Source organism: Aulonocara stuartgranti (assembly GCF_965226115.1).
Source record: "Aulonocara stuartgranti genome assembly, chromosome: 12".
NCBI lineage: Eukaryota > Metazoa > Chordata > Actinopteri > Cichliformes > Cichlidae > Aulonocara > Aulonocara stuartgranti.
The window spans coordinates 34,769,748-34,788,096 of NC_138948.1; the positions used below are offsets into that span (position 1 = coordinate 34,769,748).

Here is an 18,349-nt window from a genome sequence, read left to right on the forward strand (position 1 = left end):
GCTCCTACAAGCACGGCAGCAGAGCTGGTGCAGTCTTCGTGTGCCTGTCTGACTGTGAAAGGGAAAGGATTTAAAGAGGGTTAAGGGATAGCAGGGACTCCCCGCTCCTCACCGGGGACTTCATTTATGAGGGCTTCCAACTCACATAATCCCATTAGCTGACCCCCAGTTAGGCCTTTGGAAGAGTGGCAGCATTGCCGAGGTAAGCAGAACTGCGCCTCTTTTTTGTGCCGTGGGGACTGAAACATGTATGAGGTCTACCGCTGCTACAGTGCTGAACGGTTCATTTTAGACTGCAAACACTGTGGAGCCATTTGGGGTTTCTGCTTTTTTCTCTCTTGTATTTTGTTAATCATTTACCTGCGTTCAACGAATTTAGTGAACTCAGGTCTCCGTGTAGTCTAGTGCTCCCCTTAGCTGGCAGTTATGGTCTTTGTCTGTCTACCAGACTCCTTCTTGTCTTGTTTGTCTTGTTTTATTTGTTTCTTCCATCAGTCTCTGCAATGTGCTGCAACAAGCACATTTTAAATAAAGATTGGCTTTAGTTTGCAGGTGTCCTGCGTTTGGGTCTTTCTTTGAACTGAGCATAAAAAAAACTGCATCAGGAGATGCTTCTCTGCTCAAAAATGATTAATTTACAAGTGAAAACACCCATGCACTTTAATCCCAGGCATGTTTTTGATGTGTGTATTTAGGTAAAGCTACCATTTGTCTACTGAATCACCCTGCAGTGTACAAACCGTTAACTAATCCCTGGTTGGAGACAGTGCAGAAAGGATCGACAATCTCTACTTAACCCCATTCGTCTCCAGGTATTAAAAAAAAAAGAGGTGTCATTTCCCCTGTACACAAATCTAGTGGCGCGCTCACCTTGGATTTATTTGACAGAAGTGAATTTGGGGGCAGACAGACACGAGGATTTATTGTCAGCTGTTTCATTTCCAGCAGTCTTTGAGGGAACAGTTGTCCTGTTGGAGGTATATAGATGGTACATCTGTCAGTAGAGACAGTGAAGAAAGCTGCTGTTGTCTCTTTATGGACAGGTCATGTGGCGCTGTGCTATTTATGGTCTATATGTACTAGTGATTATCGAGCTGTCCTGCCTTTTACAAACTGTTACTGCTTTACAAAAACTTTCTTTTTATGTGGGAACCACAGAAATATGTTAGGCCAGGTTTGACTGCCTGCCGTTGGCATTACTCATAACTTTGCTTGCTGTGACATTTACTCACTCATATCTGTATATCTGGAAAACTGACATGCATTGCTTTAACAACTAGCACCTGTATCCATGAATACGCCCGGTGTGGATCTGTGACGCTGCCTCTCCATCCGGCACGGTCACATCACACCCGGATTTAGCCTGGTCTGTTATTGATTATTTCCTCCAACTTCCTGTCCTTCTTATTCGTTTTATTCTATTTGATGTGGCTTCTGTGAAAAATTGACCTTCAGCATCATAGATGCTTGACGCATGAGGATGCTTTGGATACAGTGGGGCAAAAAAGTATTTAGTCAGCCACCGATTGTGCAAGTTCCCCCACTTAAAATGATGACAGAGGTCAGTAATTTGCACCAGAGGTACACTTCAACTGTGAGAGACAGAATGTGTGAAAAAAATCCATGAATTCACATGGTAGGATTTGTAAAGAATTTATTCGTAAATCAGGGTGGAAAATAAGTATTTGGTCACCTCAAACAAGGAAAATCTCTGGATCTCACAGACCTGTAACGTCTTGTGTAAGAAGCTTTTCTGTCCCCCACTCGTTACCTGTATGAATGGCACCTGTTTGAATTCATCATCTGTATAAAAGACACCTGTCCACAGCCTCAAACAGTCAGACTCCAAACTCCGCCATGGCCAAGACCAAAGAGCTTTCGAAGGACACCAGGAAAAGTATTGTAGACCTGCACCAGACTGGGAAGAGTGAATCTACAATAGGCAAGCAGCTTGGTGTGAAAAAATCAACTGTGGGAGCAATCATCAGAAAATGGAAGACATACAAGACCACTGATAATCTCCCTCGATCTGGGGCTCCACGCAAGATCTCATCCCGTGGGGTCAAAATGATGATGAGAACGGTGAGCAAAGATCCCAGAACCACACGGGGGGACCTGGTGAATGACCTGCAGAGAGCTGGGACCAAAGTAACAAAGGTCACCATCAGTAACACACTACAACGGCAGGGAATCAAATCCCGCAGTGCCAGACGTGTTCCGCTGCTGAAGCCAGTGCATGTCCAGGCCCGTCTGAAGTTTGCCAGAGAGCACATGGATGATACAGCAGAGGATTGGGAGAATGTCATGTGGTCAGATGAAACCAAAGTAGAACTTTTTGGTATAAACTCAACTCGTCGTGTTTGGAGGAAGAAGAATACTGAGTTGCATCCCAAGAACACCATACCTACTGTGAAGCATGGGGGTGGAAACATCATGCTATGGGGCTGTTTTTCTGCCAAGGGGACAGGACGACTGATCCGTGTTAAGGACAGAATGAATGGGGCCATGTATCATGAGATCTTGAGCCAAAACCTCCTTCCATCAGTGAGAACTTTGAAGATGAAACGAGGCTGGGTCTTCCAACATGACAATGATCCAAAACACACCGCCCGGGCAACAAAGGAGTGGCTCCGTAAGAAGCATTTGAAAGTCCTGGAGTGGCCTAGCCAGTCTCCAGACCTCAACCCCATAGAAAATCTGTGGCGGGAGTTGAAAGTCCGTGTTGCTCGGCGACAGCCCCAAAACATCACTGCTCTCGAGAAGATCTGCATGGAGGAATGGGCCAAAATACCAGCTACTGTGTGTGTGCAAACCTGGTAAAGACCTATAGTAAACGTTTGACCTCTGTTATTGCCAACAAAGGTTATGTTACAAAGTATTGAGTTGTATTTTTGTTATTGACCAAATACTTATTTTCCACCCTGATTTACGAATAAATTCTTTACAAATCCTACCATGTGGATTCATGGATTTTTCTTTCACATTCTGTCTCTCACAGTTGAAGTGTACCTCTGGTGCAAATTACTGACCTCTGTCATCATTTTAGGTGGGGGAACTTGCACAATCGGTGGCTGACTAAATACTTTTTTGCCCCACTGTATGTACAACAGCATCAGATGGAGTCGGAAGATAATGCAGCTGCAGTAAAATTCAGGCAACAGACATCATTCTACCAATCCTAATAGCAATGTGGCAGCAAACATATAATTTTATTGGGTTTTTACCCAAGCCAACAGCTGGTTAGTTGGTCATTTTATGACCTGAGTGCAGACTGATGGTCTGCAACTACTGGATGAATTCAAATGCATGACTTGAGATCTAGTAAACCAGGCTTTGTTTGTCTGCCACTAATCCCTTCTTCTAACGTTACCTCCCTCATCCGTTCCCATTCTCAATCCTTTTGTACCTTTGTTCTGTAATAGAGGAACTAGAGGGAACAGCTGTCACATCGTGGGTGTTTTTGTTACTGTTAGAGAAAACTGAACCCACTTCCAAAGAAACCCCAGCATGTTACAACATTCTCTTGGAATGTTGCAGTCCTGGAATGGACAGGACACCAGCAGTGGTGAGAACCTCCTAAGAATCTAAATGATTTCTATCCAGTGTAATATAACCGTTACTTGTATACACAGCTCAAATAAATTCAAGCAACACTTTAAAAACACATGAGATCTCTATGGAAAAAGATCATGCCGAAAATATCTAGACTGGGTCATGTGTTAGGAACAAAAACCCCTGTTTGATGGAAATGAAAATTACCAACCTACAGAGGGCTGAATTCAAAGACACCTTTTTTTTAATTATGTGGCAGACCAATCTATTTTGTTGAAATTTCATCGCAGCAACTCAAAATGGTCTCAGTAGTTTCTATGTCCTGACTATGTCAGACATGTTCCTAGTCATATCATCTAGTCAGGTTGTTTTGTAGTTCTGGTAGTGCTCATCCTGTTCCTCCTCGCACAAAGGAGCAGATCCCTGTCCTGCTGATGGGTTGAGGACCTTCTACGGCCCTGTCCAGCTCTGCTGCCTGTCTCCTGGCATACACTCGATGGTCCTGAAAAAGTGCCAGAAGACACAACAAACCTTCTGGCAATGGCATGCATTGTTGCGCCATCCTGCGGAAGTTGGACTACCTGTGCAACCTCTGCATGGTCCAGGTATCACCTCATGTTGCCAGTAGTGACACTGACACTAGCCACTTCAAAACTAGAGAACAAACAGTCAGGACAGATGAAGAGTGGAAAATATCAGTGAACTCCACCTGTAAAACCATTCCTGTTTTGGGGGTTGTTTCATTGTTGCCTGTCTAGCGGACCTGTTGTTAATTTCATTAACACCAAAGCAGCTGAAAGTGATTAACAGCCCCCCTCTGCTATTTAACCGACCACATCAATATCCCACAGGTTTCACTGACTTGATGCTGTACTCTGATTAAAAAGTGTTGCTTTATTTTTTTGAGCAGTGTATTTAAATGTCAACACGCTCACAATTATAGGCACTCACTATGCCAAATCTGAGTTGATTGTCGTGTTTGGACGGTGATACTGTAGAACGCAGTAAAAAATACCAGAGTAAAATAATACAACAATGGAATAACATTATATAATTTGGAAAAACAAGACCATTTTCTTTTCTTTTTGATGATCAAGTGCAGTAACTGAAAACATGTAGTTCTTCAAAAACACAAGGTCTTCTATTATTAAGCAGAAAGACATGTTTTTAGGACACTGTTGCTTCTGAGCGTGCAGTGGTTCTGCAAAAATAAAAAGGACACCACAATGGGTCAGTGCCCTTATGAGAACGCTTCATTCTTAAAAGTTTTTAGCTCATCGTACGGCCTTGCGTACTCCAATTATCTGACAATTTCAGAATTCCGAAAATGTATTTTTTTCTGGACCTCGGCGTGTCATATTTTACCGTTAGAAACTGAGAGAACGAGCGGGTGTGCTTTCAGAGGTCTGTCTGTCTTTCAGTCTGCACAGACCCCATCAGCTCGTCAGTGTGTATATTGTGTGTCTGCTTTATCAGATGAATTGTGGGTGTGAAGGTCGCTTAAGAGTCATGTGGTCATCGGAGGACAATAGAGCAGGAAAAGAGTGGAGCAGCACTGATGGAGATGGATGAAGACTTGGCTGACCTTTGCTATCGCCCTGCAAGGTCAGCAGAAGCATTTGGGACCATATGTGTATCCTCAGCTCTGGTATCTGTCAGGTTTATCAGTGCTGATCGTATTTCTGATTCAGTGTATGGATTGAGCTTCGTATCTAATCCTTGTTGAGATTCTTTTCGTAATGCCTGAGCCTGTAAGCAAAATGTGTAGCAAGATTTAAGGTGCCAAAAAACACACCCCATCAATCAATCTCGTCATTTTTTCTAAATTATTTAGGATGGGAGGGTTGACTGTAATGCAGTGACTGGCTTATTTGTCGCACTGCTTCAGCTGACATTCAGCAAAGCAGGACTTTCCAGAATGCTGATTTCTTTTCTGTTGCCATAGAAAAATCACATGAGCAGAGTCCAAGTTGCAGAAAAATATGGCTACTTTTGCTTTTGCTTTTAAAAACAACATTCATGTATCAGCAACAATAAAATGTTCTTAAGTAACAAAATCAGACCCTTTGAGGCAGTCACCACATGCTGCCAGAAAAGCTGCGATACGCTTTTGCATTGATTGACTGGAAGATCAGATATATTTCCTCCATTTTTGTCTTGGTGACAGCGATTTAGAGTGCTATCTAACTTGCAGTTCCAAAATCTATTGTGTTGGGTTAAGAATCCTGCAAAGGCCAATGCTTTTGATTCATATCATTCAAAAAGCAGCTGTGGGTAGAAATGTTTTATCACAGGATCAAGGTGATCACTAAGTTCAGATAAGCGGATCAAAGGCTTTTATTTCTTATAGTTGGTGAATATTGTATAACCTTGTGTAAACGTGGTGTTGTACCAGAGCATTTCAAATGTAGAACGTCATAATGCATAAATTTTCTTCCAAATTTTTAGAATGGATCAGTCCATAAAGAAGCAATTCCCTCCATGTCTTGGAAGTTACTCACTATTGTAACCAAGTTATTCTTAGTTGGGCATTCACTTTTCAAACATTTACATGTAGAAGTATTTAAGTAGAATATACATGTATAAGTAGATTGCTCACAGTGTTACACAGTTGAACCAAAAAGTCCACCTCTCTTCCCAATATAGTCGGTAGTGCCCTTATTTTCTCCCACCAGCTGGGCAAGATGACTGTGCAACTCCAAAATATATGATAGTGGTCTGCCAGCTGTTCTCCACGCTTCTGCCAACACAAACCAGTCGTTTCACCTGTGTGTGCATACTTTAACATGGGGGTTATAAAATATCTTTATAGGTTCTGCCAGCAGAATCCTCTCCAAGCACCTGAGCTGGTGGAGGTCAACAGCATCAGACACAGTCTGCCAATCATCCTCTGAAATGGAAAACTCAGACTCTTTCTCATACTTGCATTTCGATTTATTACTTGCATGTTTTTTCCACTGACTTGATATTTGAATATAATCTTGAAACAAGTCTCTTATTTTTGTTAATAAATTATTAAATTGGCGTCCTTTGTATTTCTGAATTTTATCTTGTCATTAGAGGAAATGTTAATGTGGAAGTGTGAATATTATCCCATCTATAGGTTTCCTAGATTTTCGGTAAGCTATGTAATAATCCACGTGATGAGACTGAACCGTAGGAAGTTGTACCATTTCTACTATTTAAACCTCTAATCGATTATTCCTGGTGTGAAATAATTTCATTTTAGTATTAAACCTGAGTGGATAGGCCATACCCTGCCTATCTCTGAATTCCTCATTAACCCTCTGCAGCTTGCCTTCACTTCTGTCGGTGTGTTATTTTAGCCAAACCTAGTGGAGAGCCACTTCTGGAAAGCTTCTGAAACACGCTGAAGTGGAATCTCAAGCATCCACCATCAGCTCCAGGAGACTCTTCCAACCTGCAATTCCACAATGCAGCCACGCTCGCCAGGATTCAGATAACAATCATTCGTTGTATATACTCAATCATTTGTCTGTTTTGAACAAGCAGCCATTTATAAACAGCATGCATGCAAGCATACTGGGGGGTCCAGTACTGGCTCAAAATTGCATTAATTAAAAGCTAGAATCACAAAACACTTGCATTCCCGTTCTTTTACTGGAAATATTTCCAATTCAAAACTAGGTCTTGTTTTCCAGCCTTAGTCTTATTGTGTAACCCCCTCCACTCTCAACACCACTTACAACAACACACACATACACACAGCCTCTGTTTCCTTTTCACCAAGCCCACAGCGTAAACGCTGTAAATAAGCAGGCTCCTATCGACACCGGAGGCAGGCTGCTATAATAAAACTATTCCAGTTTTTATTGAGGTGTAAGCTCTGTTGGCGTGAGTAAACAGATTCTCCCTGGCATCAGCACTTCTCCCCGGTGCACAAACCCTGCGTCTAAGCAACTGTGGGCTTAGTAACAGTTGCCATGGAGACACATTCTTGTCAGCTTGGCCTGCATCGAGGGTCAAAGGAGCGAGAGCGGCGGCGAGATATTGTGATATGTGACAGAAATGATGATATCAAGGTTGATACAGTGCTGTGTAATAAACATTAGATAGAAACAACACAAAGAGGGAATATCAGAGATAATGAAAGAAGAGCAGTAGGTCCACTGTGGCCTCCATGAAATATTCTATGACTTGTCTTTGACTTTCCTCAACTTCATCAGAGCTTTCATTTATTCCCTCCAGGTTCATTAATGCTGTTCTTCAACTCAGCAGAAAATGTTCTAAAATTACAAGCAAGTTTCAACACTTTCTGTCTGGGAAAACTAGAAGGAAGCCAACTAACATGTGAAATACATTCTGGTGTTTTGGGTCTGCGCTGGACTTGGATGTTATATCGTTCTGGATGTCGACCAGCAAGCCGCAGCATCTACTGCGGGAGGAATTCTGGACTACAGTCTAGACAGGCTTGGCTGGCCCAGGAAGAAACGGCACAGCCAGGCACGAGGCGCGATTACCCACACACACATTCACTGTTTTTCACACTTTACTACAGTCTGTCACTCTGAGCCGAAGCCAAAATGAGTGGCCAAGGTAAAAGAGGAGAAAAAAAGAGAGGGGAAACTACTTGGAAGTTAATAACAGGAACACAATGCTGCACTCATGCCGTCCTCCTCAGCTGACGACAGGATTTAAGAAAGATGAAGAGAAGTTTTGAAGGATTCTTTTTTTCCCTGATGCTCAAAATACCTTTAATTTACCTGTTAGAGACAGAGCGGCACATTAGGTACTTTGCCTATTTGTTGCATGTGGTAAACTGCACAAATGTCAGGCTAACAAATCAATACAGATCCAGATTTTTTTTTCAAATTATGCCTGTTGGGCCTGAAAAGGCAAGAAAAAAAAAAATCACACCAGCAATAAGTTTGAAATGACACATCAAGCCGAAGCTTCTTAGCAGTCTAAGGATACACCTGCAAGTGATTAACAACAAGAAATTAGCACTCACTGTATAAAACCACGAGCCAACACCTTTAAAGCTCATGTGGAGATAAATTAAATTGTAAAAGAATCTATTTTGAGTTGCCTTGCTTTATGACATAGTGTGAAGGGTAAAATATACATTCAACTTTAAGTTTTCATAACCTTCAGCATGATTAGCGCAGCAGGCCTGGTAAACGATAAACTACAGTAGACTGAAAGATTGCACTAACTGCTACTGCATTGGTAGGAGTGGTAGAAGAAGCACAGCACAGCAATGACAGCAGGCCAAGCATGTCTGATAGTGAGAGCACCATGTCAGCCTCCAATGACAATTTAGTAACTACAGGGGGAGCCACTACAAAAGCACTAGAAGAGTAGATGGAGATAATTATTGTGGCGGAAAAGGTTTTAAGCAAGTGGTTAAAAGCTTGAAGCCTGATAGAAAGAGATTAGAAGATATTTTTCAGCTTTATTCTGTATCATTACTGTACATTAAGAGTTACAAGGTTAACTAAAGTGTTTAGCGGTTCTGTTATACTTTTACTTAACGTTTCCAGGGAAAACACTCCCTAGGCTAGTTTTGTCCTTATATTTGACGTAGAATAGCAAATGTTTCTTTTTTATTCTCTGGGATTAATTCATGAATGATTTCATCAATAAAACGTATCTAATCAGCACTAATAATTACCACTAAGGCACACAACATACACAACTATTTAATTATTTAGCATTTATCTCATAGAGCAGTACTGGGAAAATTACCGCTCTACCTTTGTGCCATCATGTAACAAAATCAGCAGAAATATATGTCAGTGAGAGAAACCTGTGTTTTTTAGCTATTTTGAAATAAGTGACAATGCTTCTGTGGGCGCTCAGGAGTCAGCAGCACCCACAGAGATACTGCGAGGGAAAGAGGAAGAACAGTAATGTGGTCAATTAAAATTCAAGAATCCTTAACTGCAGTACTTGGTATTGTTACTTTGTTTTGTTGTTTTTTACTAATTGACCTCTACCTCAGTACTTGTATGTACCTCAGTATCGTAAAGTGATATATTGTAGTTAACCAAGGCCACTGCAAAATTACTTCGCTGCTAACAATAACAGAGCTGTATGAGCCTGTTATTCAAAGCCCCTCGAATTTGCCATTTGTCAACTCTGTTAGGTCAAAATGAAGTGACCCATTGTTTTAAGGCATCCAGTGAGCTTGCAACTTTTGCAACGAAGACCATCTGCATGTGGGAAGTTCAGAACTGAAACTTAACTTTATAAACGAATGGGCACATAAAGAGGTATGAAGAAAGCTGCGTGAAACAAAATACTTGATCTAAGAACTGTTTCCAGAGACGGCAATAACTCCAGGTTATGGATAAAAGCTTAACATTCATTCAGAAGTAATATTTTTATTGTAACTTAATGCTAACTTCTGAATGGTGTATTTTTCCAACCATTATAAAGGAGCACTCCACAAGAAACATTCAACTGTCAGCAGCAACACTTTGCACTGTGGGCTAAATTTACCTTTACTCAGCCTTCATCACTTTAAGATTAACTTCATTTGTTTGATTATTTAAACGTAACCTGTTAAGTTTAGTCTTAGCTTCAAACTCATTAGCTGGGGTGGTCAGTCACCTGGCTAATATTAAAATAATAAGGGACAAGCAGAGAAAACGAGGACAACAGAGCACTATTTCCCAAAATACAAGAAGTGTGAACGCACTGTGTGAACAAATGTAACGTTAGAAGTTTGCACTGTGTCAAAAATAGCCTAATGTTTTCCTAAAGCCACAGACCAAAGTCACCAAGCAGCTCTACTGCAGACACCAACACACTTTCCATGTATAAGACACAGGCAGGCATGCACAGGAGCCACAGCAACTGCTCTATCGTAAATTCTTCTAGGAGGTTATGTGACCCCGTCACAGGTCATCAAGCAGTTTTATATGCATCACACCTGTCCACCTCTCCAACTGGTATCTTTGCAAACTGGTATCCTTGCAGACTGGTATCTTGTCTTTCAAGACACTCTGGGAGTATAAGCTGCACTTTTTCTTTGTTTGCAGATTTGTTTTTTTCCCTTACAAACTAGGTGAGCAGTCAAAGTAAAGGATTGGCTAATTACTTCTACAGGTAATCAATACGACTGTAAAATATCATCAAGTGATTTCACTTTCCCTAAGCCCCACAGTAAAATCTTCACATTGCTTGTCCTGTCCAATCATGAGTCTTACAGCCAATACAGATTACTTCCACATGTGGCGAAAGAAGGCATCGCGTCCATGTATTTGGAAAACTTCAAAAAGCAGATATGGCAGGTCCTACATGGCAAATAGCTGGTGACTCACAGTTTATCAAAAATATTTGTCAATTATTTTTCAGCTGAAAAACCAAAGGATTGAACTGACACATTGTTCCAGGTCAGAAACAGTGAAAGAGACACTTCTGATATGTTTGGAACAATTTTGGATCATTTTTTTATCCTGTGCACACATTTAGCCTCCATTTGCTTCTTGTTGAATGTTGAGACATTTATAAATATTAACGCTTGAGTCAAATGACTAATAACATTTATTTTGATGGAAATGCAGTCGTTTGATTAATCCGATTTCTGAACTTTTCCTCTCCGAAATCTATTAGTCACCACAGAAGCTATGTTTAACAGGTGGATGAAACTGTTATTGAACTATCTTCATAATTTAGTTGGAGCCAGTAATCCAGTCCAGGGCGGATCCTACCTGAGACAGCCGGAGGTGTTCTTGAACACGGTGGTCCACTCTGCATCACGCGGCTTTGAGTCCTCATTGGGCTCATGCTCCCAACCCGAGTGGGGGATTATCACCTCGTTGGTCAGGGTTTGCAGGCCGTGGTTGATGATCACCATCTTCAGGGGTTCATAGGATGACAGATTCCACAAGGTTCCTGCAGGGGAGCACAGATGGGAGGAAAATGCAGAGACGAATTAAGAGGATAGCAATAAGTTGGTTAAAAAAGAGGATTATGAGAGGAGAAAGAGAGGATATACGAAGGAGGCGTATATACATGCACATATATCTGCAAAGAGAGAGAACATTTTAAAAAGAGATGGTGTGAGGGTGGTGTAGCTGACAATTTAAACACAAGAGAATGAAAGAAGGTGAAGCTTGACAGGAATGATGTAGCAAAACAGGCACAAAAAAAAAAGAACAGAACAGAGAAACTGTGCACACAAACTGAAAGTGATGCGATTTAATAACAGCCGTATAACAGAAAAACAAAGGAGCCTACTGTCCAGGCTTTAAGACTGCAATCAGAAACACATTTAGTTTGGCAAAAAATATGTTTTAGAAAAATAATAGAAGACTGGGTGTTCATTATCCAGGCATGATACCAACGGACCATATTGCACTGTATAAACCCCCCCACTGTAATACTTTTATTATTCTTCCATGAGAACATAGCTGACTGCTACTTTGCTGTAATAAATACAAAGTTTACAGCAGCCGTATCGCTGTGATATTTCTATAATATCCTCATATGTCAACAGCAATATTAGGTTCACAGCGTTCTTACAGTACATCATGTTATTTCTCAGCTGTTGCACGTAATGTGCCGCTCGGATCTCATGTCCTGCAGATATTGTGTGTGTATTGGATCAGGATAAATGATCTGCTTCGGCTTTTCTATCCAACAGCACACACATGCACACCCCGTTTCAATCATCCCTGTCCTCCATTATCTTTCCCAAGAAATCCAAGCAGGAGAAAGAGCATTTTCTAGGTGGCTGCAAATCTCACTAACAGCCAGCCAATTTTATACTTCAGCAAAAGAAAAAAAAAGTAAACTAAATTGAGCTGGGTATGTGCATCCCAGGGCTTCACAAAACAGAGGCAGGCACACAAAGAAAAGAGGAGGGGAATTTTTGGGAGCACAGCCAGACAGCCAAACCCACAGAAAAATAAAATGCCGTGTTAAAGCATCAAGCATCAGATGGGTTTTTCACTCAGACACATGGAAGCTGTGAAGCGAGGCAGCCAGTTTGAGGAGAGGAAAACACTTTAAAAGCAAAAAAACAAAACAAAACCCCCCCAAAACCTCGCTCAAGCCCATGTTGGACACGTTCCTGAGTTGTTGTTTTCATCAATCCAGCCCTCAGGTCTCTGTTTCTGCTTCTCATCATTTATCACACCCTTTATTTTCCTCTTTCACAATTTGGTCCTAAAACCCTGTGCCTATGCAGCAGCAACTTAATCCATGCATGCTGGAAAAGCTCTTAGCAACTTGCATTTGCATTGTACTTGTGAACGTGCAAGTACAATGCTTATTCACTTCTGGGTTACGGTGGAAGGGAGGCATCAGCAAAAATCTATATGAGCCTTTTTAGTATGTTTTCTAAAGGAATGTATGGAGGTTTATCATCATCATCAGCTGTAGCTTCACAGCTATAGGTAACAACGCTGTTTACGGTGTCTAAGTCCCACCTTAGTTTGGCATTTTGTTTTTAAAGCCAAGTGACATCCAGAGCATCTAGCATGCCTCCATGAATGCAGAAACTGCAGCCGGATAAGTGCCGACTGTGTTGACGGATGAGCCAAATTTGCCAGCTGAACCACAGAAAGAAACGTTCTTTTTTTTCTCGAGAAAAAAAACGTAGCAGACACCTGTCCTTTTTTATTTCATACAATATCACCGGCTTCCTTGCGAGCGTCCCCACCCCACCCTCTCACTCCAATCTGGTCCACAGGACTAACAGCTGGGGGCTAAGATTAAGATTAAGCAAATATTTACACACTCGCACATGCCAAAGTGCTCAGAGACTCGCAGCTTTTGCACATATAAACGCATTCATATAGTTCTGTATTCACATGCGCCCAGAGCGTGTGACTCGCTCTCGTCCCATAAACAGGCCATTAGCAGAGCAGTGAAGCAGTCATACTTCCTGGCACACTTATTTAAAATGGTTTCTGTACATTTTCCAGACGGTCAATATTTCCCCTGTTAAATCATGCTCTCCACTCTGTCTCAGCGGACAGATCTGAGCTAAAAATACTTCCAGTCCCTCTGATGTGGTTCTGCCTTGTTTGACCGTTTCCTTTGAAATGTTAAAAAAAACATAATGTAACTAAAACACTTAAGCGGCGCTCTTACAAAACAGTAAATCTTAATTTAGTTCATGACCTTCTTCCGCTCTGCTTTGCCATCACGCACTACCAAGTTAAGGAATCCCTGTGCGTGTGCGCGGGTGTGTCTGCAGCTGGATTGCTGGTGAGGAAGCGCGGTGTCGAGTTTAAAGTCAGTTGAATTTTTGGCGTCTCGCAGTTTCTAAATAAACCTCCACTGAATGTAGCATACATTTTTGCTGATGCTAACATGTCTGTGACATCGGCCACTGAAGTGGAAACACCGGAGCTCCACTCGCTGTTTTTTCAGTTGGTGACTAGACTAGACTTCCTGTGCGTCAGAGACCACCAGGGTGGGATGCTATTAGATGTGGAAGCTGGGGTGTGGCTCCACACAAGGGATATTGTGATTATTTCTTTCCTGGGAGGGAGGGTGCGTGTCGTACGATCAGCCGTGACTCTACCTAAAACACTCCACCTGACTCACAGCTTGTTGGGAGCAGGTCACGTCCTGAGAGTAAACACAACCTTACAGGCTAAATTCAGGGAAAAATATCCCGTTGAGCATTAAATCACCAACGCTCAGGTAATTACATTGTAGAAAGAAAAGCATGTTTAATTTTGAGCTTCAGGTGTTTACTGTAAATTTCATACCTCTACAAATTCAATATTGATTTTTTTTTTTTTTTTTTTTAGACAGGCACTTTCATGGTACGTTTAACTTGGTGCAAAACAAGCTGAGATTTTATTTTAGCATATGGATGTTCTTCCATCAGCAAAACTGAAGCTGTGATCGGAAGAAAATAAGTAAATAGTGCAGTGCTCGCAGCCGCAGGTGTGTTAGCATCAGCAGAGACAGATGTCACAGTCGGTGGAAAATCATTTATCATTTTATCTGAATTTTGGCCTCGTTATGAAGTCACAGTATCCCGTGGCACTATGTGAGTGTGAAACAGATACTGGCGCAGACGACGCTCACAGAATTTAGCACTACCCAACAGGGTAGCATTTCCATCTCATCTGCTTTTTATTTTTCCCCACAGGGTCAATTGTGTCACTTTTCCCAAACAAACACATTCGAGCATCTGAGAGGAAATCTCCGCATCCAGGCATGAATCCAATTAAAAGACAAACGTGCACTTGTGGTGTCTGTACTTTAGTATGATGACAGCTAGCTAACATTCATGCCTGCCAGCCTGACAGCTTGATTACTGCCACTGTTGTGTCATTAGCATCAGCTTTACTCGTGACAAGCAAAATGCAACATGCAATCAACTCACAATGAGTGATGGGATCTTAAGAAAGGCAAAGAAAACTTCTCACTGTGCTGTCGGTGTCCTAACAGAAATAAGTGGTGCTAATTTATGACTTTTGCAACGTGCCACAGAGGAGGAAGAAACAGACGGCACTTTAATAATATTCAGACAAAGTCTTGTTCATTCATTTCTATGATTCCAGCATCCAAGCCCGATGTGTATTCCCTGCTATAAGATAAATGGTGCATAATGCCCCTTATTTCAATGGTGCATACTTGTTTCTAGATTGCAGTCCATTTTTCAACTTGGCTGGAAGTGCATATGGCATACATGCATCCCTGATCTGTCGTACCCAGGATGTTGAAAGACTGCTCTGTGCTTTAAAGTTACCAGATTCTTGTTCACCATACAAACTTTCTTTCGCTCCTTTGGTAGTTCACCGTCACCTTCAGTGCTCCAACTGAAACACTGCTCAGGCCGGTGGAATCAGTCAGCTCTGCACAGATCACATATGCCAGAGGGGAGGGAAAAGGCATGTCTTTGCCGTGGCTGTGATCCATCAAGTACGACAGGCATACAGCCCACTGACAGAATGTTATTTAAGATGACAGAGTGATGTGGAAGCGACCGTCTCCATCCAGCATCCCGCCAGTGTTTCAGGCCAACAACTGTATCAGCTTTAGTCCATTTGCTGTCCTATGTCAGCTTGTCAGAGGTGGGCATGTTAGGGATGTACCGCTGTCTTGCAAGCCGGAGGCAGACACCATGCAATTGTCATGCCAAAAAGATCGGGTTCCCTCATAAACACTCATGTGTGTGTGCTGGTTATTTGATGCCATTCACACCTAAATTTAACAGGCAACATGAACAATATACGCTGTAACCAGACTTCTCTTCACAGCTAGAAATGAAGAACGCTGCACTTAGTTTGGATAGAAACGTCAGCTGTCAAAAATGCACTGCTGAGCTAAGAGTTTCGGTTAATTATTGTATTGGCGCACGATACGGAGCCACTTTAGAGCTGCAGTCAATTTGCATTGATCTAAGCCAAACTGTCCAGGTGATCCAAACCCCGAAAAGTGCACAAGTTTGAGTTTTTTTGTCTAACTTCTGCCTGAACTTTCCACGAACACAAATATAAACTGATTTTCATCTGTCTCTGGAGGTTAAGCAAACTCTTATAAAAGTCTTATAATAGGACACAAACAAAGAAAAGTATGAGGCATTGAGGTCACTACAGTTTATATAAACAAATCTAAAAAGTAAAATATGGGTTAAAAAAAATAAACAATAATCAAAGCAAATGTTGCAGTTGTTGTTAATTTGATCAAATTTTCCATCTCTCACATGTGAAAGTATGTATGCTTATTAATAGGGTGATATTTACCAATCCACCATCCACTTCATTGGGTATAAATGGTCAGCTGCTCGTTAACACAAATATCTAATCAGCCAATCCGCTGCACCATTCCCTGATCAATAAATTATCATATTAAAGTAATAAAAACACAAAAAATTTCCAAAGGAAATTTTAAAAAAGTGAGAAGAGCAAATCTAGGCTGCAACATAACTGAAAACAAACAGAGTTGAATGAATGCAAGTACCTACTTTAATTAATACTCTGAATAAAGCTCAGTAATAAAAATATGAGAACACTGCAAGCTTTACTGACACGACAGATCACATTAGATTTAATACACACCTCCTATGACCAGGGTTAGTTGCCTGTTCTGTTTGTTTTTTAATCTTGTAGTGTCTTATTCCTCACATTAACAAAGCGCCTTAAGAAAATCAGTGTTGTGATTTATTGGTGCGTGTGTGCTTTTTAAAAATGCAAAGAAATCCATCACTTTGATGATCAGGCCTTAACTTTTCTTTCTGGTTTATTATTAATGTTGTTTATCTGCCGAGAAATAGTTCTGGAGCAGTCTAGTTGAGTTGGTCCAGAAAATAAGTTTCTAAAACATTGCGTGTAATAAAATGAATATGCTAAATAACCTGTAAAACCTACTGGAATATATTCCTGTAAACAGAACTTATTCAGCTATTAAAAAACCCTCCAAAGGCAACTGTGCTTCAGTTTGCATAAACAGGAAATGGCATAAGACAGAAAAACCTTGTTATCTGATATATATATATGCAGCAACAATCTTTTACTGTGATTGAGTTTTCTCATAAGCCTCTGATGACTTTGTTTTAAATGCAATCTAGCCAAAAGGAAAGCTTAACATGCACATTATAACCTGCCTCTTCCATCATATACTGTTGCTAACAGGCAGTTTGGATTCATCGTTTTTTCCTGATATAACCAACAGACTGAACTACATATTAACCAACTGCCGGCTCTTATACTCCCTTTTTTTGCATCTCTCTGTGATACCTGGATATGACGGCTGGAGGAACTAAGAGTAGGACCGGGTAAGGGACTGGAGCTGTGGCTGGGCTAATTAAATTTTCCAGGCACCACTGGCAGGCATGTTGCTCTTCAAGCACAGCTATTAACTTAGTTCTGCCCATTACCGTTCTCCTCCTCTACTTCTCCTCCTCACCTCTCATGCCATCCATCACACTCTGAGAGGTAAAGAGGGACGGAGGCACGGTTCAGAAGAAGGGAGAAAGAGATTGGGCGTGCTAGAGGCAGGAGAAGAGAAAGAGAAGAGGGAGACCTCAAAAAGTGGACTCGTTCTTCTGTGAATGTCCACAGAATAAGAAAAATCTCTGCTACAGTACGCTCGCACAGACACACACAATGTCTGCAGTGATTTACAGCAGCAAGATCCCACAACAAAACAGCTCCAGTAACAAATTGCAGCATAAAAAGGAGAAGCTGGCGTATAGCTGGGTTGCAAAGCGGTTTGCATATGTGACGGCACCTGCGGACACCAGGTACGGGACTTTCTAGTTGACCATCGGCTGGCATCTGTATGAGCTGAAACAATGCTGTCTGATCCCAAACTTAATGAAAACTTATTGCTTCCCTATTTTTTTTTTTTGCTGGGAGTTTGCAACCCTATTAGTTAGGTTGCTTAATATTTCTGCTAAGTACTCTTTAAAATACCAGAATATGGAGGATTGAGTAGGTTTAAGTTTATTAGATTGATCAGTTTTGCTGAACTATGAAATATTTTGGGTGCAGTGTATTTTTTGCATACAGGTATAACAGAATAGCTTTAGTGTTTGTTTGTTTTTTGCTTGAACTTGAGTATGAACTTATAAAAAATGCAGCAAGATATTAAAAAAAACAGTTTATTGATTAAAAAACACTATATCGGATTTATATCGGTATCGGCCGATATCCAAATTTATGATATCGGTATCGGACATAAAAAAGTGGTATCGTGCCATCTCTAGTAATTAATAACGCCAACAGAGTCGTATCAAGTGCATCAGTGAGCCGCTCAAGCAAGTCTGCATGGAAAATATCAAAGCCTTAGAAGTGGGGCACTTAAATGGGACGCAGCAATTACTAAGGAGGTGCCACCAATGGCTACACCTCCTTAG

At 41.3% G+C, this 18,349-nt stretch overlaps 1 protein-coding gene and 1 long non-coding RNA gene across 10 annotated transcripts in view; one reads left to right on the top strand and one right to left on the bottom strand.

The window, feature by feature from the left end:
* arvcfb (ARVCF delta catenin family member b) overlaps window positions 1–18,349 on the bottom strand; it is a 255,424-nt gene that overhangs the window by 48,520 nt on the left and 188,555 nt on the right. For all 8 annotated transcript variants that reach the window (XM_082555957.1, XM_082555958.1, XM_082555956.1 and 5 more), the window contains one exon: window positions 11,232–11,415. In XM_082555957.1, coding sequence (XP_082412083.1) covers window positions 11,232–11,415 — 184 coding nt within the window. The remainder of the gene's footprint in view (window positions 1–11,231; window positions 11,416–18,349) is intronic.
* On the top strand, window positions 23–6,601 carry LOC309719674. Of its 2 annotated transcripts, XR_014280289.1 has the most exons (4): window positions 23–202; window positions 3,966–4,157; window positions 5,029–5,157; window positions 6,365–6,601. It is a non-coding gene; the product is annotated as an uncharacterized lncRNA (long non-coding RNA). The 2 variants fall into 2 exon arrangements; XR_014280290.1 differs by lacking the exon at window positions 5,029–5,157.